Source organism: Apostichopus japonicus, chromosome 20, assembly GCF_037975245.1.
Source record: "Apostichopus japonicus isolate 1M-3 chromosome 20, ASM3797524v1, whole genome shotgun sequence".
Lineage (NCBI taxonomy): Eukaryota > Metazoa > Echinodermata > Holothuroidea > Aspidochirotida > Stichopodidae > Apostichopus > Apostichopus japonicus.
The window spans coordinates 10,948,577-10,975,435 of NC_092580.1; the positions used below are offsets into that span (position 1 = coordinate 10,948,577).

Here is a 26,859-nt window from a genome sequence, read left to right on the forward strand (position 1 = left end):
GTCTATAGCCAAGGGACGGGCCGAGGGTCCCCAGCAATTACTAAAATTATTACACCTATAGAGTATACGTGTGCATCGGACAGATCGACAAGTATGCATTGAAAAATGGGCAGATGTACGTTTCGGAGCCTTGGTAAATATTGGGGGGGCTAATCAAGCATTTGCCCCCTCAACTTTTTTATTGGGGGGGCTGAGCCCCCCCAAGCCCCCCCGGTTCCGCCGCCACTGATTACGGTATATAACGTTCCTGAAACAGAGAACAAACACTTACGGTACGGTACAACTATAGAACAACTGTATTTGTATGAAAACTCGTGTCGTTGCAGTGCACGGTGAAGGTCAAAGTTAGTTGTTGAGTATCAATGGATTCTTTGTTGCTGCAACCCTTTTGAAGTTATTTCGGTCACAAATTAGCCAGTTCGGCGTTTGGTCCTTTATCGTACACCAAAGCTAGGCTAATTGTGTAATGTTTATTAAACCACTCTAGCTATAGCATGCGCCTGTAATATTAACGAAGAAATGATGACTACAACCATCAGAACAATCAGACAAAGCTGTCAATCACGAATCGCGCCTGTTTCGGACGTGACAGAGAATACACAGAGTCCTTGGACACTCCGATTGGTCAAATTGAACAACATGTTAACGTTATACTGTATCGTCGCCTAGTTAGCGAAATTTTACGAACACACGGTGGTTACACCGAAGGCCTTATGGACGATTTATCTAACGAATACAATGAAGGCCTATAGTCTATCATTGCACAAATGTAACACCCTGTCTATTAAAAACTGCTTGGTCGATTTCCTGGCCCTGGTTTATCATCATCCAAAATACGCAATGTATGGCATATACACGGCCAACCATATACGCATACGGAGCAGCTACCTGTGGAAACTATAACTACATAACTGTGTGTGTGTAAAAGTAAGAGGGCCTGACGTTTCGATCCTAGCAGGATCTTCCCTAAAACTAGCCTGCCATTTTTCTATAAAATAGGCCGCACTACAATAAATAAGACACCTGTCATATGGTCATATAATTGTTTTGGATAATCCTCTGTAGATTTGGTCAAATCGCCGTGGACCAAACAAGGGCAAAGCTTGTTTCAGTCAAGTTCAATAATAAAAATAAGACTTCGACGATCGTATAAGTACACATGTTGCTTAGAAATCACGTCTCCCCGGGTGACCTTTGTAAGTCATCATTAATTCATCATTAAGTCATCATAACTGTGTAGTATATAAATGCCATGCCATTACGGGCAAGGCGCACTACATTAATAACGTTACAAGTGGCTATGTTGCAAGGGCTGAATTAGTACAGATTACGCCGTCCTTGCGGGTAAATTAGTAACATTTGTTTCTTGCAACTTTTTTTGCAGGATGTTGTTAACTCAAATGCGTTCAAATGTTACTTGTCTTGTTTAATTCGAGAATAACGAACTAAAGTAGAGAATTTTACGTATTATTTTGAAGAAGGGTGGTACTCAAGGAGACCTGTTTTCTTTACGTGTGCAGAATTAACTGTTCGCCGCCACAATTATTCTTTGCAAATCTGGGTCTTGATTTTTTGCCGCGTAGCCAACCTGTGAATTTGAGATTGGTATGAAGAGTGTATGTTCAGTTGGCATTCGCCAGCCAGCCATGTAGATGATGAAGCGAGCTAGTAATTCCAATATGTAGCGCGCATGCGCACTACAATAAAATAGTCTGCCATTAATTGTTTTGGATAATCCTCCGTAGACCTGGTCAAACGAGCAAAGCTGTTTAGGTCAAGTTCAATTAAAAAAAAAGTCTTCGATGACCGTAAAAGTACACATATGTTGCATAGTAATCACGTCTCCCTGCAGGGTGACCTTTGTAAGTCATCATTAATCTTTCTTTTTCTATGTCCAACTGTGACCTGCAGATATATATTTTGTGTGACTAAAACTGACTGAAATTGAAATAATGGAGAACAGCTGTATGTCGAGCCCGGTATAGCGGAATAGCAACTGTTCAACATTCCCTGCATGGGGTGAGCCAAAGTTTAGTATTTATATATATTTACGCCGCTGACATCCCTATACCCTTTATATAACGGAAGCAATACACGACCCTAACATTAACTCGTGCCTAAATTCTTGCCTTTTTCTGTTGTGAAATGTAATTCCCTTGCCACATTTTTTTCTGTGAGAGTTTAGAATGTATAAATGAATTCTCAGCATGCATTGAATCGATCAATTGTGAAGCTTGGTCGGCAACAGGTGTCCGTACTACTTTCTGACCATATCTCTGATTATCTGTCATAACCAGTATTCCCGGCCACGACATGCCTGGCTCCAAGGGAGGTGGAAGGAAATCCAACTGTGTATTGCATAATTTAGGCAAACAAAGTTACCAAATTTCGTCTAGATTATAACAAAATACCACATGTTCAGTCATATCAAAATGTATACACTTTGTAACGTCTCTTTATATAGCAAACTGTTTTGACCGTTGTTAGCCTTGACCGGAATAAGTGTACCGTAACAATTTGGGTATATATAATTCTTCCCCTTTGACTTTTTCTGTGCATGTCCTCTACAAAGGCGTGGATCAATACCCTAACCCCCCCCCCCCCCCGGCCTCACACATCCTCCTTTCGGCGCGCACCATCCTTACATACCATTAGTGGGTGTATATGACGCTATTTTGCGGAGTTTAAAACTGATTATTTTGCGTTGGGTAGAGGAATTTTTGCAGCATTCTGGTCGATATAATATTCACAATCGGATATCGCTCTTTCAGTCCACGCATATAAACAGTACCATGATCGAAGAGATGTATTTCTTGTGCACAATAATACTTGCATGCATATTGACAACTATTGTAGAGGGTCAGCGAATATCTTGACGTCGGGTTAATACAATTCATGCATCCATGCATTCATATACAATAAGTACAATACAAAATAGAATCAACGAAGAGTATGAGGGTTTATGAAGATTAAAATGGGCGCGTGTTTTCATATAGGATCTCTGACAAGAGAGTTCATTCATTTACTTTCCGCTTACTATCTTTTCTTTTCTTTCTCTTCATCTGTAATCTATTCGATTCATGTTCGTCAACGTACCAAAAGTGTATATATAACACTTAGTAGCCGGTTAAACCTTGAACTCATTTCACGGTTTAGCGATGATTAAGTTGATGATCCGCACCGCCAGTAAAAGTGGTGCTTACAACAGGCCTATATTCCGTAATGCACTATAGTTTTGCAATTATATTTAGCTGAACGGCGGTTTGAAATTCGTGATGGTAAGAAAAATGGTGAAGAAACAGAGGCTACAAATTTGACATCATTAAAGCCCCCATCCACGACTCCTTTTATGCCAACCATGCACCCACTCCACCCTCTTCCGTTCCCCTTCACCCATCATATTTCATTGCACTATATAATTGATGCCATTGCCATGCAAACCCAGACGCTTAAGATGCTTGGTTGTATTCGTTTTGTATTCGTTAAGTATTTCTTTTCTTCTGCATTCTTGGTTTTTGCCTTCATTGTGTTGTCGTATTGTGACTAATTGCATTGGCTAAGTTCTGGTAAAGTACTCTTAGACCACGTACCATTTAGTAACAAGGATACAAGACCTATCCGAATCGTTCATTTTATATCACTGTTTTGGGGTAAGTTGGTATAGATCTGCGGGAACTTCTTTTCTCTTGTTTCTGTATATATATATATATATATATATATATATATATATATATATATATATATATATATATATATATATATATATATTTATATATATATATATATATATATATATATATATATATATTTATATATATATATATATATATATATATATATATATATAGATATAGATAGATAGATAGATATATAGATATAGATATGTAAATACATATACATATATAGGTCTAAAAAGAAGCATTAAAATAGAATACATTGATACATACATTAAGATTTCAAGAAATTCAACAAGTCCAATAATATGTATATTTTAACAATAACCAAAGGAAGGGACGTTATAACAGCTACGACAATTAACATTTCGATATTCTTATTATAAACCCCAAACAATAAGAAGAGGTAATTTACTCACGTTCGGTTCGTAATCTTCCATAATTATTGTCCTCAGGTTTTGTTTATCCAATAGAGTCCAAACACTACGATACTGTTGTGGTTATATAAAGTCCTATAGTCAGTCACCTCTCAGATCCTTTAACGTGTCAGTGCATTTCTTCCTAACACTAAACATATAATAAAGAATCACGCTGTTTTTGTCTAAATGATCCACCTGTTGTAGTATTCCTCAAAATTTGATTGAGCTGTGCGAAAACTTATACACAAGCAACAAGTATAAGTTTACTGGATCGTGTATACCTTATATACTGACGAATGAATTGTCTATACCTATATATAGACATATGCGAAGTATATCTTCATTATTTCCAAAATATTCTTCTCTCGTTTAACCACTTGAATGCCGACGCAGATAACCAAAGGACAACATTTGTATGGCTCGCTCATAGATATCAATGTCGATCTTTCACAGGTAAACCGGCTTTAATGTCCACAAAATCAAATTCTTGTTAAAAAGTCGATTTAAAAAATAAAAAAAAATAAAAAAATCTACGGTTGTATGTGAGTGCCATCCAGGTTATATCGAACTCTATACAGCTCTATACAGGGTATATGCTTTGTACTTTATTCTTTTCCGTACATTTGGCGTTTAAACGTACGGTCTAATCATCCCCGCCCCCCCCCCACTCTGAGTGGCCTCAACCCAACACGAAACGCCCAAATTAAAATATCGTCTCCTCCCTCCCCCCCCCCCCTCTATCTCTCCCTATCGTCGACCCACTCCTTCACTCCTTCCCGGCACGCACTGTTGAAGTGTCAAATGAAGCTCTTTAGATTACAAGACCATACCTCATTTTCATGTATAGTATCTTGTAGGTTCACTACTCTATATAGTTTCATGTATAGTATCTTGTAGGTTCACTACTCTATATAGTATCACTGTCTCCCACTCGTGTATGATCACTGTTGTTAAGATACAGAAATAAAATATAATTTGATGCACAAATGTCGTAGGCCAATTCATATATATCTGCATATAAATATATATATATATATATATATATATATATATATATATATATATATATATATATATATATATATAAATATATATATATATATAAATATATATATATATATATATATTCATGCAGAAATTGGAGGAGCACTCAAGAAAATGCGTACGAAATAAAATATTTCAATTCTTTACTTGAAATTACCTCAAATGAATATATATATTCTCTATCATTGGGTTATATATATATATATAGCGGTTTGGTGACGTACTTTTGACGTCACAGTGTGTCGGAAGTGACAATATCAAATGGAAAATCGCACTTATCCGAGAGTGTTTTATGAGAATTGAGTTCTAAGTGAGACAGAATAAGTGCTGACGTGATCAGTTAATGTTGCATCCGATTGCCTTTTAAAAACCGGAATAAAATCAATCCACTGTTCCGCGTCATCGATGGTTGTTGGTATATTGGCTCTCTTATCAAACGACTCGTGTTAGCATTGATTTCTAAGAGCTTTTCTATAATATCAGTAAACAGTATTAAAGTGGATTTTATTGTCCTCAGTTGAAAGTGCTCCGAGCAATGGCTATATATATATTGACTGTAATAGCTGATATATCATTTGAGGTGTGGAGGCGCTGTCTAGAAATGAAAGGATCAAAGCGCTCTACTCATGAGTTCATGCACGGGAATCACGGTGGTGGTTGGGGTGGGGGGGGGGTCCAAGATATCTTGAAATATACGAAGACTTAACGCTAAATTAAAACATACTGACACTCAGTACAATATTCGGCTATACTAATAGCGTACTCCTCGAAATCAAAAGTGTTTGTTGTGTTTTTGAAACACATTCTCTCGGATATTGAGTTGTTTGTAACTTGACTGAATCATACAACACGCATAGGCGTACGAGTTGGGGGGGGGGGGAGGGAGGGGTGCAGAACGCCCCAAAACAAAATTCAGATGACTAAAAATTCGGTCAAAAGTTGTTGCAAACATTCGGGCAGCATCAAGACAAGAAATTCAATTCAAAATGAAAGAAAACATTATTGCAAAGGGGTTTACCACACGTTCGCTTGCCCAAGTTTTATTTGATTCTTGCCCTAATTGCTCCCGATTCTTGCCCAAATCGTTCCCGATTATCCTCCGAATCGTTCCCGATTCTTGCCCGAATCATTCCCGATTCTAGCCGGAATCGTTCCAGATTCTTACCCGAGATCGTCAACGACTCTTGCCTGAATATTTTGATACAAAATAAAAACGTCGCAAGACAAAAAAAAAATTACCAGCCTTTTCTTAAATCCCAAATATTTCAGTGGACTCAAAGTTTGGCAAAAGTTTTTGACAAATTCTGGCAGCTTCGGGACAAAAATAACAAACAATCGAATCCCTTAAAGGCGACAAAGAGTTCAGCTGTCGCTGTAAGTTACGGCGTCGAAGAGGAATTTGAGAGATATTTCAGGCAGTGCGAGTAGATGACTGCCGAGATTTTCCCGATCTTAGCCATTTTGACGGACATATGATCATAGTTACTGGCGAGCCTGTTCCGAAATTGCAGAGTGAAATGGTGTAATGGTTTGATTCAGAACTCAACAACTCCCCCTCCCCACCCTCCCGAACACACACACACGCGCGCACGGAGACACACATAGACACGCACCACTGAAGAATAGGAACGATCTAATGTGGAACTATCTCTAGTGCCATACATACACGTAATGCCTCTGCAGAGGACACAAAGAGAAGTGCGAATAAGTCAAAAGTAATACTAACACCAGTACGATACTGTTATTCCTGGCTGAATATAGATGTGAAAGATGAGAAAGAGATGGCTAGGGAGGCCTTCATGTTTCAACCTCAAGACAAACAAGAGGGCAATCCATCGAGTTGCAAATCTCATCTCCTTCCTGACTTTACTCTTAGCCTCCTAACTTTGCTAAAAAGTACAGCATTTGTTAACACAGTTATAGTTTGACCTCAATTGACCTTTGTCCTTGACCCTATACACCAAAATCTGCACTATTTTATACTTTGTCTCATCTTTCTCTACATTTCGTGTGGTTCAATGCCTATTTCCTACATGCTGACTTGCAGAAAATGGCTTAAAACAAATTTTGAGGGTCACATCTCTGAAGTGGGGTGAAGTGTAATAACCCATCTACCTAGACATTACACGTAGGGAAATGAAATAAGGTTCTGCACACCTGTTCTCGAGGAGGCGTATATACTGGGGTGCTTCGTTAGGAGAGAAACTGTTTTGCGACAGACGGTAAAGCAATGGAACGTAATTTAGTCATTATAGTTACTGCATCCATGAGAACTTTGAGCCATAGTGTGAACACTACACCCGTCCTTCGAGAACTTATTTCAGACCACCGCAGTGACCCTAAATACGAAAGTAATGTTATAGTGAAAGGAAGGATAAAATATTTAGTTTCTGAGAAATGCAAGGAGCGATATGTAGGTGAATCATGTTGGTATCCATGGTGACGAATGTCATGATGACGAAACCCATGGTGAAATCCGTAACCAACAATTAGCCTGCTCGTATCAATTAGTTCTTTTTTCATCCCGATTTCTTCCTTATCATCGTCTCTTTATCGCATATCTTTAAATCACCAATGAGTACATTCAACGTGAAGGGTTAGGAAGAGCTATCGAACATCTGGCATTATACATGCAAAATGTCAACTTCAATTATTTCACATTGGTCATTAAATAACAACCAGCTGGGTTAACTATGACTATTAAATGAAACAACCAAATAAGACTTGCAGAGAACTATCCCGTTTTATAAGCCATGCCGGTTATTGTTCGGGTTGGGGACTTTTGATAGGCTGTTCGTTATCCATATTGCCATAACCCCCTAGCGGACTAGTAGTTGGAAAACGGCACAGTCTTAACAAATATAATCCAATACGTGGTTCTAAATTTTAATGTGATCTTAACGAGATCCGGTCGCTAACAGCAAAAAATCGTTGTATGCGCCATTCAGTATACCGTAGTAGTTTAATGTGTCGGGAAGTCAGTTTTAAGACCGCGGATCTTCACGAAACTAGGTCAAAACGGTCGAGTTTGAGTCGGGCCGTGACCAGTCGCAGGGCAGTGTGTATCCGGTTTATCTTGTCCTTATCTTCGTGCTAAATTGAAGAAATTAATTATGAAAATAATGGAGCTCACATGCATCCGTAGAAAATTACTTGAATTTCGCAAAAATATGTATTTCAAAGAAATTTGTTGTTATAATATAGGTTACCTGTAGCAAAAATATGTCTTAATATAATTTATATTATAATATTGGTTACCTCGGTATACTTGTGTTAATTGATTTTTTCGTTTAGCTCATTTTAGACTTAAACTGTGACATTTTATTTTTCCTTATCGTACTTCCATGCCGATGAAAAGGAATAGATATATATACATATTCCATTTACATGTTCCCATTGGCGTACACACTCAATTGCTTAAACATTGTGATTTCTATAGCAATTCTCACTAGGTAAGAGCTACTCCTCACTGGATAGCCGACGAGTCAGCCCTTCATGATGTCTTCCGTTGTCTGTATCATGCAGAGTTTTGGCAATAAGAACCAACAGCTATCTTCAACAACAAACAAATTTCCCACGGTAACTTTGCTCTTTGTAGGTCTAGAGCGTTCTAAAACTTGCTCGGAAGTGACCCAATTTTCCTACCACATGTTCTTCAAGATACCAGCAACAAAGCACAAACCTATCCTATATTTGATAACATATCTAAATCAATGTTGTATTTTTTGGGGTGGCACTTGACCTGCGCGCGTGTATGAGGAAAAACAATTAGACGAATAACATCGACTCAAATTGGGGTATACCACATGAAGAATAGTTTCAGCCTAGAGCCCCAAATCGCTCTGATTAGTTTTGTGCAAGCGCGCCCTCATTTAAAGGCGAAATTTTCTTCTTTCATATTATTAAATTAACGCCTTGTCAACTATGTTGGAAGTTCTGTATAACACTGATTACCCTTCAGTAATTGTTGTAATTTTTTGTTGGTTGAATAAATGTCATAAAGATGAGCCTTAAAACTATCTTTTGGTTTCCAACGGTTCATATTTAATGAACGAATTGGAAACTCCCGATGGACTTATTCAAAAGAGAAACTGTCAGTTGATCACTTTTATTTGAGCCCTCGATATTTACGGGTACTATCAGATATGCAACCCATTATCACCAACGGCTTCACCAAAACAATATGGTAACCGGGATGGGGATGGGCCGGCGCGGATCCAGGGGGGTCCAGGGGGTCCGGACCCCCTGCTCTTGGCCAAAAAAAAAGAGGAAAAAAAGGGGGAAAAAAAGAGAGAGAGATAAAAGAGAGAGAGAAAAAATAATTAAAGTAAACGCCAATTTTAAACATGTAGGACGTCAGAAGGACGGTTATCCTCACAAGTTAGCCAGGTGTGTCTTTTCCGTCAAATGAACTATAGTGTGCACGCGTGCTACACGTGCAAAAAATTCCTAAAAATCTCAATTTTCAGACCGAAAAGTTTCAAAATTGAGGTGGTGTTCGAATTGTTTTCAGCGGTGAGGTGGCAGAGCGGTAGGCTCAGTGTATAGGATGCGCCGACGAATTCTTCATGAGAGTTCGTTTTCTGCGGTGAGAAGGCATAAAACTGTTCTCCGATCAACAATGGGCAAGGAACGTCTCACAGCTCTTGTTCTCATGAACACGTATTATAACACTCCTATCGACACTGACGAAGTGGTCCGAAAGTTCATTGAGAAACATCCACAGCGTTTGTTCTCTCCAATCTACCATGAATAGATCATCAAAAAAACTAGCTAACTCGTACTGATGCAGATACATTTCGAGTGAGTTTTTGTAGGTGCTTTGAATGGCTAAATTGAAGGGGGTTCCCTGTTGTACTTAAATATCCAGGAATTTCACAATGGATAGAGGGAAACCCACTCCCCTTAGACCCTAGGATAACTGGAGGCCAAACCCCTCACCCTTCCAGAATCCTGGATCCGGCCCTGCATCAAACAGTGGTGACGGAACGGGAGGGGGATTGGTGGCTAAAGGTATTATGATTTTTGTATCATCTCAACTCATCTGATATGTATTACCATATTTCATAGATTGTTTTTTCTCATCAATTGAGAAATTGCAGACATGAGATCCATATTTTCAGGCTAGGTACGTGCAGCTTAGAATACTCGGGAAGTGCCGTTTCCGGCCATCTGGGGGGGGGGGGGGTTTGTAAGGCCAAAAATTTTATGGTACGCTCCGCGCCAACCGATGGTGGCGCTCCGCTTAGATAGTCTTTCGATCAGGCGCGGCTGGACCAGTCAGACCCCCCCTGTCAAAAATCCTGCATCCGCCCCTGATGGGTGGAGAGGGGAAATACCTTATTCCTATTTGTTTTAGACGTAATAGTTCATGGCTCACTATCAATTGAAACAGTGTGTTGAATATCTTACAATTGTATTACCTATTCTTAGGAGATCAAGCAAAACAATGATCGCGACAGACGAAAATGAGAGCCAGTAGTTTGATTGTAAGATCTGTACAGTCATACAAACCCCGAAAATGCCTACCGCTCTGCCACCTCACCGCCGAAAACAATTCGAACACCACCTCAATTTTGAAACTTTTCGGTCTGAAAATTGAGATTTTTAGGCATTTTTTGCAAGTGTAGCACGCGTGCACACTATAGTTCATTTGACGGAAAAGACACACCTGGCTGACTTGTAAGGATAACCGCCCTTCTGACGTCCTACATGTTTAAAATTGGCGTTTAATTCAATTATTTTTTCTCTCTCTTTTTTTTTCTCTTTTTTTTTTTTGGTCAAGAACAGGGGGTCCGGACCCCCTGGACCCCCCCCCTGGATCCGCGCCTGCCCTGCCATATATCGCTGCACCACTAGTGCACACATGAAGGTAAAATCTGTTTTTACCTCCATGGTGCACACAAGCCAATGTCAAACTTTGGTACTTGGATGACCTCACATATACATAGATTCGGGATGTATAACCTATTTACTGAACTTAATATAAGAACAAACAAAACAGCTGAGAGTAATACGAGATTTCTTATATTCACTTCCGGTAGTTTAAATTAAACTTGGTGTCGGCTTTTTGAGTTAAGGGCACATCTTCTATTTCTTTCTTTCGTTCTTAGCAAATCTCAAAAAGATATCCATTGATATATCTTATTTAAGAATAAATGCTAGTGAAGAATCTGAAAGGCATTCTAAGTTTGCTCGTTGGAAAATAAGTGTTCAGATTGAAACTACGGGTTATAAAGCCTACTTCGATTTCGAAGTTAAATGTTAAGGTCAATCACAAGATGGCTGTTCCTACCTAGGCCAGAGCCGTATATTTATATACGGCTCTGACCTAGACCAAGTACCAAGCTCGATATACTGTTATACGTATTAGCTCTACGGATGTTAGGCTATTCTCTACGTACGCGTAATGCTTACAGTACAATGTACAAATTCTGACATCGAAGAAGCAATAAGCCAAGAAGTGCTGCAGAAAACTGAAGATGTTCGGTTTTTAGTCTCGCTTTTGTAGAGTATATACATTGATGAGGACTGAGTCATTGTGTTTTACGAAATTCGTTGGGAATACTGCAGCTGCTGTGGGCGTGGAATATTGTGTTTTAGAGGAGTTTTGATCGATATATTTCTCTTGAAATGAATGAACGCCGTGGCTCGCGCCGTGGAAGCGGTGCGGATGGTAGGCCTATTTCACAGAGACCTAACAGCGGATTATTCAACGTCATGTGGAATAAAATGGCCGAATACTTAGAAATGAGGACCTTTAATGATTGGTCTAGTGATTCTGAAGATACGGATGATACCTCTACAGCAATGAATCACGGTATTAATAACGAACAGTCGTCGTCTGACGAAAGTTTGAATTCGAGTATGAAGAGTCGAAATGCTATTGCTAACACTAACAGTAACACTCACAGTGTTGTTACTGTTAGTAAAACTGAGCATAGTAAAGTACTAAGCCATACCAGTTCCGCGAACGAAACTTACTACTCAGAATCAGATTCAGGAATAGAATCCAAATCAGGTTCTACCTCAACATTTAACAGTTATACATCGTCTACAGTGTCGTCCACTTCTTCGTTTACTTCCTTTAGAGATGACGATTTTGACTTTATTGACACATTATCTTTCCAGGATTTTGATGATTATGAACAGGAATATAAGCAATCAGAACTTGGGGAGGGACACAGTTTCGTGCCAACTCGACTCTTTCATGTAGTCACATGGTGTGACAAATGTGGAGATATTATCTGGGGGTTTCACAAGCAGTGCTTGAGATGTAACAGTAAGTATTACCAAAGACTATAGCCTGTGTTATCCCTTTAAAATTTAAGCACCTTTTTAAACCTAATTTCTATATAAGTGACTAACTTGAGATCCTAGTTAGAATCAGAATTTGCATCCAAAAACTATTTTTATTAAAGGCATCGAAGACTCGCCCCAAACCGGGTGCCGTGCTCTGAAAAAGTTATTTTTCCGTTGCTTGCAAGTGAAGTTTTTCTCTTGTCGCTACAAAATGCAGACAGTAATGAAACGTGATACCTTGTTATCTTTAGCTGGATCTGAGATGTCCATCACGTTATCTTTTGTACAGTGCTGTGGGTATTGACCCCAGCTGTATGTGTTGACTGTACATTAGTGTCTAATTACCGACAGTAGCAAGCTGTGTGTGTATTTTCTGCGATCGATAGTGGTTTCTAACACTTCTGTTACACCTCATTCGAAACTAGGTCAGATTACCGGCATTAGTCGTTTCTTTTTGCGCGAGTCTTCACACCCTTTAAGCCCAATAAATGTATTAATCACCTATAGGCTTTGGCGTAGTCAGATGTTTCAGTAAATATGAGCATAGGCTAAAGGATATGTTGGTCGTTAAGATAAAGCCCTTTTGAAATCCAATTTGTTAGTTACAAACTCTAGATCCTTGTTAGAATAAAATTTCCCCCCCCCCCCCTTCATCCCAATCCCTCCAAAACTATTGTAAATCAGCCAACAACATTTTTTCCCCATACAGTTTGTATAGGGTAAAAGAAGGTGAGAGTTTTGGGAGGATTTAGGCTTTGGATATGTTGTTCTTTCCCTGTGTCAATTGTGGGTGCTAGTGAATGGAAAAGATCCCAAACTAATGCCATATCATTGAACATACAGTAAGCCTAGACTATGTACAATATTGATTTACTATTATTTTTCTGAATGTCTGTATGTAGAGTAACAAGAGGAGATAATTTTAACAATTTTGTAGAGCTCTGAATTACTGCACGATAAGTACCATGTGGGTGGATTTAGAGGGAAGCTGGTCACTTTGCCCAACAACCATTTCGACCAACCTTACCATTTTGCCCAACCTTGTTGGTCATTTCGCCCAACCATCATGGTCATTTTGCCCAACCTTGCTGGTTATTTCGACCAACATTGATTTAATATTATACTGTACTTCAATATAACAGACGGGTTTGGTCAATTTATTAAGGAAACGTTTGGGAACTGTTAACGTTACGGGATACGAACCGGCTATAACTTCCATTGTATGCGTAATTAACCTCCTAAGGTAGTGTAATCCTTCCATTATAACCGAAATAACTGCTCAGACTCCGATCGATATCGAACGGACATCACTTTATTTACCTACCAATAACATAACCCCAAATAAATCAAACTGAGCTAGTGAAATAGAAAAAGTGATATAATTCTTACTGAATATGAGTTACAAAATGGTTGGTCGAAATGACCAACAAGGTTGGGCGAAATGACCATGCTGGTTGGGCGAAATGACCATGCTGGATAGGCGAAATGACCATGCTAGTTGGGCTAAATGGCAGTTGGGCGAAATAGTTGTTGGGCGAAGTGACCAAAAAGCGATTAAGAGCATTGTAATGCCATGTACGGGAGCTGTTTGATTTCAAATATGTAACCAGTCAGATTCACGACAAAACTTTAGTGACTTTAGTGTGCCGCTTTGTTGTATGCTGCCAACTGGCTACCCTACGTACATTGCTATACAAATGTACCACAGAATTTTCAACAGATGAAGCTGCGTCAGCTCCAGCTCTTGGTCCGTCCGCTCCCTTACTGCATTTTAATTTCTAATATTGCTTACTATATAGCAAAGATTGTTTACTTGTGTTTGGTACATTATAAGATGTTTGAAGCAGAGAGCGTCGCATTACAATAACCATGTGGTAAGTATTTAGGTGTGTCATCATAGTACTGGCCAAGTGTGTACATGCGCTATGCACGAAGCAGTGTGTGGATGGGCAGAGTCTTTGCCCGTGGGGGTCAACCTGAACTCTGACTGGCCTTTGTTTATGAACGGACGTCACAGAAAATACCATAAATCTTGGTTCATAGTGGAACATACTGTAGATATTCATCTAGATACTGTATATGATTTATAAGATGAGTAAGTTCCTCAACATGAAACAAAATTAAGGCGACCAGTAAGAGTTTGGAATGTAAACGGGTAAATGTTTTTTGTTTTTATGTGAAATGCCAAATTACGTGGTTTTCTGTTCCCACCCACCCCCCCCCCCCCCGGTTGTTTCAGTGGCTTTTTTCCGTTGGTTTCTCAGAACATTAATCAGCCTTTTCTTAAAGTTTTTGGTTGTTCGCCAGGCAACCAGTAATTCACGATCTCTCAAGCTTTGGTTGCCCGGCAGCAGCCATTTTGCTCGTCTCGGACTCCCGGAAGGCCGCTTCATTTACACGCTGCATTGTAGCTCCCAGAATTGGGAATTAGCAAATGCCTTATTCTGTCTTTTATGCATACAGGTACAGTAATGTAGGTTGCCATGATAGCATGGGTCTTAAGCATTTTCTGCTTCAAGTTGTCTAGATCTACTGTATGGTATGTACTGCATGGATCCTATCACAACCACCTACAGGTGATAGATGTTTGTTGCTGAATACGTACTCATTCTGCTCTGACCAATATTGTTGGATTATTTGGTCTGGTGCCAAAACTTACAGTTTTGTCCAGGATCTCTAATAGGTTTGCTCTTGTTACTTCTCTGGTGCACATACTGTAGCTACTGTATGTTTTCTTTGGCCTGCCTGGCTTGGCTCGTACTTTCTTGTACTGTAGCTCTCCAAATACAGTAAGTGTTGGATTGCAGTCAATGTTTTGGTCATTCTTTGAAGCCAGCCAGTTTCCTATGAATTAATCTACTGTACATGAATTCTTATTTCATCGCTTAGTGATCTCATTTTGTGTTCTTGCAAGGAGCTATCTATTGCTAACCACATGACCGCGACATAATTTATTCACAGGTGACATTTGTCAGGAACTCATTCTGGAACTTATCAATCACATTATGATGTGTGCAGTATATACAGTAGAATAGGCTTGTCATTATATGCAGGACATTCGGATGTACAAACTGTGAATTACAGGTACAGTATGTATTATAGACTTTGTAAGTGTGTGTACATGGGAGAGCAAAATCTGAAGTGTTATGTGATTGGTTCAGATATCTGACTACTTTTGGTTTCTAAACAATTTATAACAGATTAGTTCCTTGATATGTTATGCTATGATCCCCCTTCGCCCCCCCAAAAAAAAAAAAAAATTGTGAGTGCTATTAATATTTTAATATAGCATGTATAAATAGTTATTCTTTGTTTAAAAATGTTCACCTTTATGATATTTTTCATCAGAATGTACAGAACTATGATTGGCATGTAAAATCTTATAACTAAACTTTGACAAACCGGCAGACCAGCCTACGATAAAATTTCAACACCGTTTGTCTCCCTGACAAATTTGTATGTTATACACTGCAAGTGGACTAGTTCATGACAGTTCAGCATGTAAAAAATGTCAGACATAATCAATCATGTAAGGTATACACACCAGTGGTAGAACATAGGATAAACTTTATAACTTAACATGCATACAGTAGTATGTAAGGTCTATGTGAGTTCGACTATCTTGCTGGTTAAGTTGGCAACACTGTGTCAAAATTCTTGTATGCAGTTTGCTATTTCATGCTGGCATTCTCATATACAGTAATGTAAGGGAAAGGTATCACTAAGCCTGTTGAATTTTCTTTTCCTGGTTTGAAATTGAATAAATGTTTTTCAAGTATAAAACGCTTTGGAGGTTTGTCACTCTGGTTTTCCTCTTACATTGGTACTGTAAAGTCTCAAGGTGTGATGCAAGTAAGTGAAAGCGCTAAAGTCTGTCCTGTACCAACTGTTACTTTGAAAATATAAAAGAGAAAGGAAAAGAAAGTCTTTCTCATTTCTTGAGTAGGATTGGGACTTCCGCTTTGGATTTGATGAGTCAGTCTTACAAAACATGATGTTGCATTATACTGGATACTGTATATACAATGATTTTTCTAATGATATTTTGAAATACTTAAGTACATTGCATTTCAACATTTCTGTCTCAGAAAGGGTTTAAGTTTGTTTCAAAATAGTTTGATCATCAGGAGGGGAAGGCTTTTTGTATGTACAGTAGTTCAAACTTGACGTGACTTCCACAAGGCTGAATTCAGCAAATTGTTATTATAGTAATATCTGTCAATTAATCCTTATGTGATGAACTTTTTTTAGATTTTTAGATTTTTCAATTATTTATTCATTTTGGCTCAGTCAAGAGCGCACAGTCATCCAGGACGGCCTATGTGGCAAATGTCTGGTTATATTTGACTGCACATGGTGATAAAATAGTTTGCTAGCGACAGAGTGCTGCATCACTGTACAAGTGACATTTTTACTTTACATAGTTGATCCCGTTCATTATGTGATTTTTTCCACTCGTAGAGTAAGAAACTGTATTTACTCATCACTATGACTAGTCAGCAGTGACAATTATTCCGAGAACCTCTCGTCATAGTACAAACATTGCAGGAACACTAAGAACCTAGACTACTGTCCCTGTGGTATAATTGTTGCAGTACGCTCTCTGGTCCCCGATGTAGTCCTTAGGCTGGCTTGTTTTACAGGTTTTATACCAACAACACCAGCAGAGAACAGCAAACCTTACATAAGTACTGCATGATGATAATAACTGCAACATGTTATAATATGGCTCAGCCGTGAGGCTGCAAACAGGATACAGTTACCTTTCCTTAGTTGTTAACCACATGATATCCATTCTACATATATATCCTTACAATAAGAGGTTGTGATATTTCCTGCTGCAACAAGGGTTTTACTTTCATAAGACATCAAAAATACGATATATTGAGGTCAAGCTGAAACAATCTCCATTGTTGTACTTTTGTTATATAGTCGGTCACCATGGTAACTTAATTGTTCTTAGCCACTGAATCTTGTGAATTTAAATCTAAAAACATTTTAGATGTACAGCCTTCAAAATCCTTCAAGTGTCATTGTTCTCTTTATTATTGTGACAATGGAACAGTAGCTTTCTTTGTCTTTAAAGACTATAAAGTTGAACTAATTGCCAAGATAAATATAGAATTTAATGTGACTGTTTAGATTTTGCATAAATATTTGATATCACGTACAGTGTGTTCAGTACTGTACACACTGTACAGCTACAGTATATTTGCAGCTTTTGTATCCCTTGGCCCTAGAAATATAGTTTACTTTATTGTACATTATTTCCGTTCGTTTTATGTGGTTACTATGATAATCTGGATTGTGGCTAATGCACAAGTTAATTAATTGGTTCTTAAAACCAAATCCGATTTTGTATAACTACATCCCACACATTTTAATTTAATGTTGTTCTTTTCTCACTTCTTTTAAACCTTTAAAAGGTTTTGGTGGAACTATTCTAAAGTAACTTATAGTGTAATAGACCTTCAGTGTTTTCATGTCAAATATCTGTCCCACACCACTCAAGTTGGTGAACATTACACTGTACTGTATATCACAGCTTGGTCACAGCTTGGTCGCCTCATATTCCACAGCTGAAGGAAAAGAGAAGTTACCCTCCATAAGGCATGATCTACCTCATCCATTTGTAACACCACAATAGTGACAGGAAACATAAAATTAGGAATTAAAAATTCAAAAGGTTTGTGTATGAAATTAAACATTCATACTTTCCTAATTACATTAGAATTACGGGCATGATGGGTTTTTTTTATGATTTTTTTTATTCTCTTTTGACTGGATTGAAAGCTCATACTGTAAACTTACTAATTGGGAAGTCATCCAATGATCTGGTGAACATTAATCGATCTACTTCATCATAATTAGTAGTACTGTAACACACATAAGTTTCCGTTCAAGCAGTAATTGTTGCATAGACATCACTTCCTCATCACAGATTGTAACATTCTGTACAGTAAAGTAGGTTAGAGTCAAAACTACAAAGTCAAGGACCCATTGTTGTAAAATGTTAACTGAATTGTATTTGCTTTAATTGGGGGGGGGGGGGTTCGGGGGGGGGCAGTATGGGTGGATGGCCTTGCGTTGAGCTTGGAGGATGTAATGTTCCTGTTTATAATACTGTGTTGCTGTGCATGAGATGATATCAACAGATTTGGTAATAATATTGCTTATTACTCAAAGTTGAAAAGATGCGTAAATATGCATTGTTGACCCATCATAGTCTGCTTCAAGATATCAATAGTAATGCATGTCATCTGATTTCAGGCTGTGCTACAATAATAGTTTTGATGCCCCCACCCTTCCACCTCCCATCCCATTCCCCAACATGTCAATGGAATTTCGATGAAAATTGAAAACAATTAATTCGACATATCTGCTCTGATTAGATCTTTACAAATATGTTCGAAGAAGAACACAATTTTTCAAAATGTGCCATGATCAGGACTACTGTAGCCTCCATGGTCCACCCGTACTGAAAGTAATAAACTTAACAACAAGTAAATGAAATGATGCTTGGAAGCCTTGGAGATCTATGGAACTTGTTATCATAACAAACTACTGTACTGTGCATACAGTAGCAGAGGAAAAGTGACGTTTCCTTTCCTCCAACCTCACATGTTGTCAACTAACATTCCACCCCCCCCCCCCCCTCCACCACCTCCTTCCCTACATTCTTACACCCCTAAATGTGGCACATGGACATCAGTGATCTCATGTTGTCAGCTTCTATCCCCAATCTCCTTCATTGGGTTCTGGCTTGCTTCTCCCTCCCCATTTCCTCCCCTGGGTTCTGGCATTCTCCCCTCCCACACCCATTCCCTGGGTATTGGTATACCATATCAGGTCAGCTTACAGTATGTTGCATCTTGTCTAACAGAACATAGTACGACAGTAGCTATACTCTTTATCATACATGTACAGTAATGTGACATGTTTACTGCATACTACTGTATGTATAGAAATCAAACAAATATTACAATGATAACAAGATAACTGAGGATCTGGAATGATATTTTCTATCCATCTATCAGCTGAAGTATAAATCAGGGGGCAAAGGTCAGGACATGAGGTATTGTCATGCTCAGTTTTATATTATCTACAGTGACTGATGTCATACTGTGATCTCCATGGATGATGGCATGATCCAATAAAAGCCTTTAAACCCTGCCAGGCGTGAGAGGTACAAAGGTACACATGCAGTCAAAACAGGTACATCCTTACACAGGAAGACTTTTAAAAGGTTTGCCAAAAATTGAGCTTTCCGATATAAGCTAGTACTGTTGTTGTACTACAACAGCTCTTTTAACAATATGAAATATACTGTATGTATACATGTGTGGCTGTTGGGGTTCTTTCATACATTTATCCATGAGTGTATTAAAGGAGCTTTGCAAATGGATTTGACTCGTAAGTAGACCTACAATAAGCCTATCAGATATTGCATTTCAGTTCCACACACAAAGAAAAGCAGTGTCGAGTGGAACTAATTGTTAAACAGCGTGATTTATAAGCTTTGTGCTTCTAGTAATACTGAATAGTCTAGCCCTCATAATAACTGAATAAGAATGAAGGCTACTGTACATGTGCTGTAAAAATTGTATTAAATTAATATTTTTGTATTACATGCATATACTCTTGTACATATGCTGGCAACGATATCAGGTATCTTTTCCTTAGGATCAGTTTACATTAGACCGAGAGCATGGCGTTGAACCCCATGCAGACCGTTGAGAGAAAAAGTTAAAGTACCATTTTAAGAGAGGTTTGTAGATCTGTTATGTCACTAAGTTCCTTGCCTTCCTTCTAGATCACCCAAAGCACAACAGGAACGATGAAATAATCAGGCAGAAGTTTCAAAAAGCTTGCCTAAGTAGAAATAAAAGCATTCAACAGAATTGTGTGGGACACAAATTATTTTGTAGTGGATTAAGGCAGTATGCTAATAACCCACTGATTAAAGAGTAAGTGTTATCATTGGTTAGCACCGGTATGCATGTATCCCTTGGTAAATACTGTAGTATTCAGACATTATGTGATACATACAATATTATATGGTTCTGTCAGAGAGACATATTGAAATAAGACCTTTAAAACTCATTGTGTGTGACTCCCTCAGGGACTAGCAGATTGTTTTTTTTTCTACAAATTTTGATTAATACTTTGACAATGTCTGATTATATAGATAATTCATTTGGGAACTGGATTAAATTATTCACAAGTTGCTCAAAACCTACTCTTGTCCAGATATGTTTCACACACAAAGGAAGTTTTGTATGCAGCTTAAATTTTGCAATGGTTTTTATCTCCAGGTCAAGATGATTGGCTTCTTGCCTAGATCCATTAAACCCTGGTGGTCCCTACAATTAGCAATGTTTTATCCTCAAATTATAGCAACATCAAAGTTCATGTTACTTCAATGTTAGATTTGGAATCTAATGCTGATACAAAAGTATGGCCAGTAGGTCCTACTTGATATTGTACAAAAAAATGTTGTAGTTCTATGGAGTACATTGTGGGTAGCCAACCTTGAATTAGAAGTTATGAGGTGATCTACCTTCAAAGCAAATAGAAAGAGCGCCATCACTTTGACACTCAACATTGGATATTTTTGGCAAGGATCAGGGATAGAATATTAGAAGTGTTAAAGATAGATATTAGATCAGTAATTACTGTATCTTCCATGATGCAGTTCATTTGGAAGCATTCCACTCATTATAATAATACAGATATCAAACCCATGGCACATGAAATTGTCAAATCTTTGAAACCATGATCCATGAGTGGTTAAATATTTGAATAGTCAACAAAGTTTATTGACTGTTGTGATGCAATTCAAATTTGCATTTGATTAACAATAGACAGGTATATTGTTTGTGATTGACCTCATATATATTCCTCTTTACCATAACTTGAAGTTTGACACCTAAATGGAACCTGGTGCATTCTTAGCTTTTACGTGTGTACAGTATATATATATGTGTGAACTTTATACATGTATGCCCAAAATAATGTGATTTGCTTGAAGTTCATACTGTACTTGGCATGTACTGGATGCAAGAAGCTTGTTACATCTGTTGAAGGTCAAGGGTCAGCAGTTAATGAATATTTAATTATCTGATAAGTCAAACGGTACAGCTTGGTTGAGCTTTATCTGGTCAATTGCATTTAGTACAGTAATAGCCCCCTTGGTAAGGTACAGAGATGGTAACTTGAAAATATTTGTTTTGGATGGAGGCAGGTGGAAGGGGCAGAAAGGGGGGGGGAGTGATTTTGGGGATTTCAATACCAAATTTAATCCAGAAAGCTGCTTTAATTTATAAAGTATTAGGCTTTAGGTTTCAAGGGTAAAAAAAAAAAATTACAATGGGCAATACTCAACTAACTCAGTTCTCTTTTGAACAGTCAGTAGAGAAATTTGCCTTCCAGCAATTGTAGATTTCTTACATGTATTATGAAATCAGGAAGCTGTTTTATTGATAATTAGCACTTTGCCAAGTTCATTGAAAATTAAACTTGACAATTTTTTTAATAAACTTGATTCCTGATGTCTTGCCACAAGCACTATTTGTCAAACTCAGCAAATTCAAAAGTGACATTGTACTACTACATAGATGAACAGATTCTATAATCTTCAAATGCATTTTCCATTTAGAGAATTGATGAAGTTTTCATGACCTACATCCTGAAACAATTGAATCAGTTTCTGCATAAGTAACCAACTGTTTCATTAATATATATGTAAACAAGTCGAGCTGTGTCACTTCCTTCACCTTAATTGCACCCTAATTCTTGTAAATGCACACCTCTAATGTTAGTGTACACAGTCGATAACACATCCGTTCCTTTTCTTCGACAACCGCTGTACAGTGTCCCCTTTTGTCAGAGTGGACTGTCCCGATGATGTAATGCTTCTCCAGTTCTGTGAACTCTACCAATCACACCAGCTGGTAAATAGAAGTGATTGCATGATATTCAGTAGGAACTTCCTCATTGGCTAGAAATGACAACACCCCAGTAGGTATGAGTCATAGTTTGTACTCTAAACCAAATGGAATGTGCCATTGTGAAACTGGTAGGTACAATAGTAGTAGTAGCAGTAGTAGGAAGCTGTTTTAATATCAGAATCATTCAAAAACAGCAAGTGCTTGTTATTGCTGGTACCGCCGGTTGTGAAGTAGCGTTCGTTTCAGTGTGAGTGGTAATATTCAAATCGACCAGAGGTCAGAGAAGAGAGCCAACGTGGCCTGTGTAGTGTGTAGCTTGCTTCCTGTACAGTGTGTAAAGATCAGGTTTTTATTCTTTTGAACCGTACGATAGTTATAGAGCCAACCTCGAATATCATCGGAAGTTGGGGATAATTCTAACACCCGGTTTTCCTTCCTGATTTTGTTATCTGATTGTGATAAACTACAGTCTTCTCTGCTTGTATTGCACCGTTGGAATCTTACAATTCATCCAGCGTCAAAAGATGGCATGTTGAAAGCCGTAGCTGTTCTTTCGGTCTGTGCCAGCGAGAAAATGAAAATCGGCAGTCGTCCAATTCATCCCGGCGAAATTTTTTGTAAATTTATCAAACAACTCAACTATAAATCGGCAAAGACGTGATCCCGTGTGGACTTTTATCAAAAGGAAAAATTTCTGTACATAGGTTAGATCTTTGGTGAAGATTATCTCTATTTAAAATAGTTTATGTATTATATCTCTTGCCATATATCTGTACAGTTCATCACTATAAAAGACTGTGTAGTACTAAAGACATAAACGAGCCTGTCAATTTCCTGATTTTGGATTTAAATCCTTTCGGTTTTTCTGTTTTTTTTTTTCTGGCGGAAGGAGGCTTATTTTTACTTGCCATTTTTAAGTTGTGCAATTATGCTGGACATTGTTAATATATTCAAGAGCGGTATGCATTCCATTAAGCGTAGGATGTGGAATCTGAACCAAATGAGGCAGGAGGCCAAGATATTCGGTCCCATGCAGTACCCGGGGAACATTATGAGGTACAACCATGTCAAAGCTGAATTCATTCCTCTACAAGGTAATATATATATATATTATATATTTTTGTATCTATTATGGTCATTATTTCAGTTGTAAATTATTCACTGTTTGAAATCTCACGTGCGCCACATGTTTCCTGTATAACTCTAATGTGTGCCACGTGTTTCGAGGCTGTTCTACAGACACAAAGAAAGTGAAGGCTGCTGACCACATGTATCTCAGTACACATGTTGATATTAGATATTTACAACCAGATTAAACATTGAACGTTACAACGTACAGGTAAAATTATTTAAGTACAAGGGAGTTTCAACACAAACAGTTTTGCATTTCACATTCGGTTAACACTGTTCACTGTGTTCAGGCTTTGCAACGTTTAGTGTGGCATAGATTAACTTTCTCCAAAATGTCGTGTCTCAGTTTCTAATGAACTGTGCCAATCTTCCCGAATCCTACATGACCCATTTCATCTGGACTGATCATTTACTTGTATCTGGACTTTTCTGGACTTCCCATGGATGTTCATCATCTGTGCACAATGTGTTGAAATTTAATGTCCTGTTTTGGTAAAAATTTCTTTAACCAAACGAGGTTAAAAAAGCTAACAGCTGTGTATGCTTTTTGTCCCACTTACCTGTCTTTTCACAATGTTAGCACTCTATCTACCATACAGTACTGTACATGCCGAGCTATTTCGGTGGGCTTTAGCACTGATCTCCGCTGGTGACCTGCCACTCCCCCCATGTTGGAAATGTCTGAATAAGAACCTATTACTGGCTTCTTCCTTCTTGACTCAGTTTCTTAATTTGTAAAAATGCCTGACACTATGGAACAGATTTCAGTCTGTTTATAAATTGTCTGTTTGTTTGTTTTTATATATATGTATGTGTGTTGCAAGTCAATGGCAGTCTGCTATTATTATCACATATACCTGCAGCATACAATATGAATACACTGATCATTTTTGAGATCCTTCAATTAACTTGTGCACCAACCATGAAGCATTGCTAGCTGCATGGCTGACTTTTACTTTCAAAATCTTAGTGTCAGAACAAACCTAACTGTTTCAGTGCATACAAGAGTGTTCTCAAATTTATGATAACCCGTTGGAGCTATGTCAGCACATTACAACTGAGCACACCGTCACTGTTCATAATAATAGGGTGAAGCTTTTGTAGAGTATAACACAAAAAACAAGATTAACTCCTCAGATGTACTATAGAATTCTGATAGGGTGAGTCAGTGGTGAAATGGAAGTGGGTCACTGGGTGTGCAGTACGAGACCATTACGGTTTTTGGTAAACATACAGTGTACATATAGGGAGAGAGTATATTGAAAGGAATACAGGGTGCCTCACATATTCAGTGATATATGAAGCTTTCTTCCTACTTGAAACACATGGAAGGGGGAGGGGGGTGGGTACAGTAGTGTACAATTAAGTTACACAAATTGTAGCATTGATCAATCATCATTTCCTTTAGTTCCCCTTACCTGTCTCCACTCAGCATAAAAGCACTCTTCTACCAGCTTAAGCCTACAAAACTGGTACCGTAGTATCTTAATCCTGTATATATTTCCAATGGACCACATCTGGGAGTCCATCCCCAGTTGCCCAGTGCCTTTTCCCTTCTGAACCTCTTAGAAAACTTACTATTGCAAGCAATGAAATGAGTATCACATTTATGTTACATACATTATTTCTGCTCTTTAAGTTTGCATACATACAGTACTGTACATCTACAATGTTAGGTACAGTACATTGCATGTACACGGTCAGCTTTCCATCAATCAGCCGTGATATATTCACGAACTGTTGTTCTTTCACTGTTCCATGATTAGTTCAATAGTTTTTACATATATATATATATATACTGTATGTAGATGTATATATATGGAGTCCTACAGGAACCAGGACTAGAAACCAGTTCACTCTTTCACACTCTTCATTACAAACATTGTGCGTTGTATGATAATACAGCACTGTATCATTACAGTACAGAACTGTACAGAGCTGTACTACCAGCCATTCTATCCATGATGAATAGCACTCACTGGTATCTGGACCTAGTTTTCATTCCCCTCTCCGGAAACTAACGATATAATGATGTAATTAAGTAGTCAGCTGTAGGGCGTATCATATGAATAGCAATGTGTCCATTGTCTCAGAAGCAGATGGTGCTAGAGACTCATTTGGGAGGAAACAGATTGGGTCTTATTGACTGGTGGTATATTTAAATTAATATTGAAACATTTGTGGATGGGTAGAGGTTGTCACAGAGACCAAATATACAGTACTACTCTACTGTAGTTGGCACTTATGAATTCCTGTACAGTAGTGGCAGGATTTGAAGTGTCTAATTTAATATGGATTAATGCCAAAAGGATGCAACAAAACATAAAGGAAATAAGAAAAGTAGCGGTTGATAAGGTCAAGGTACTTTGTTCCATTTGAGTAGTTTACAAACTTGTCAAGGTTCATTTGCAGCAGCAATGTTATTTATGATTCTAGAACCTAGATATTATTTAATTGTTTAAAATATTACTTGTACAGTTAAGAAAACAGAATAAACTGTTCATCATGTAGTTTAAGCAAATTTCAAAATGTTTGACTTTTTAAGACAGTTTTCTATTTTAATGAAACATGAAGGAGGATGTTTGGTGTCAAACAACGTTGAAAATTGATCAATATTAACTTAAGAAAGCTAGTTTAAGGAATTTTATATTGTTTCACCAAAGTCAGGTTCCAGTGCCATTGAAAATTACAGTACTACTGTACATGTACAGTATACATCTTGAAAGCAAACTGTGCATTGCATATTATGCACTGTGGTATCTATCACACACACAGGATTTTGACACTACCACTGCATGGGGGGTGACATGATATCACAAGTATTGTGGACAATTTTGTGGTTTACACAGTTCGGGTGGATTAAAATGGATTCAATTAATTATACTCAGTGTTACTGACCAGTGTGGTATGACACATTTCTGCTACATATTTACTCTATGAAGTATGCACTAAGCATGATGGGAGATTGTTAAAGCAGTGTGATGAGGAGTTAACGATGCTTTTAAAACAATAACGTGACTAAATGAACTAGTGTTTATGGAATTGTGGCGGTTTTTTATTGTTTGTGTCAATCAGGAGGAATTTACTGTATTCATCTCTTACTATACCTGTCTGCACAGTACAATTGCACTTTCCATTTATCAGTAGTACACTAGCAACATGTAGTATTTTTTTTCACTCCAAAGAATGTTATAAAGAGACTAAACTATAGAATGTAAGGAAACTGAATTATTTGTTTGTTGGTACCAACATGAAGTGAAAGACTTCAATTTCTCTTTTCACTGTGACATTATTTATAGTAGAGCATCTCATTTCTCCCAACTAAAGCTATCAATACTG

At 38.0% G+C, this 26,859-nt stretch overlaps 1 protein-coding gene across 1 annotated transcript in view; it reads left to right on the forward strand.

Annotated features, from left to right (window-relative positions):
• Positions 1 to 11,570: 11,570 nt before the first annotated feature.
• The window catches only part of LOC139962196 (ras association domain-containing protein 1-like), a 37,956-nt gene continuing 22,667 nt past the window's right edge, over positions 11,571 to 26,859 (forward strand). Inside the window, exon 1 of the mRNA XM_071962180.1 lies at positions 11,571 to 12,419. Coding sequence (XP_071818281.1) covers positions 11,771 to 12,419 — 649 coding nt within the window. The 5' untranslated portion in view covers positions 11,571 to 11,770. The remainder of the gene's footprint in view (positions 12,420 to 26,859) is intronic.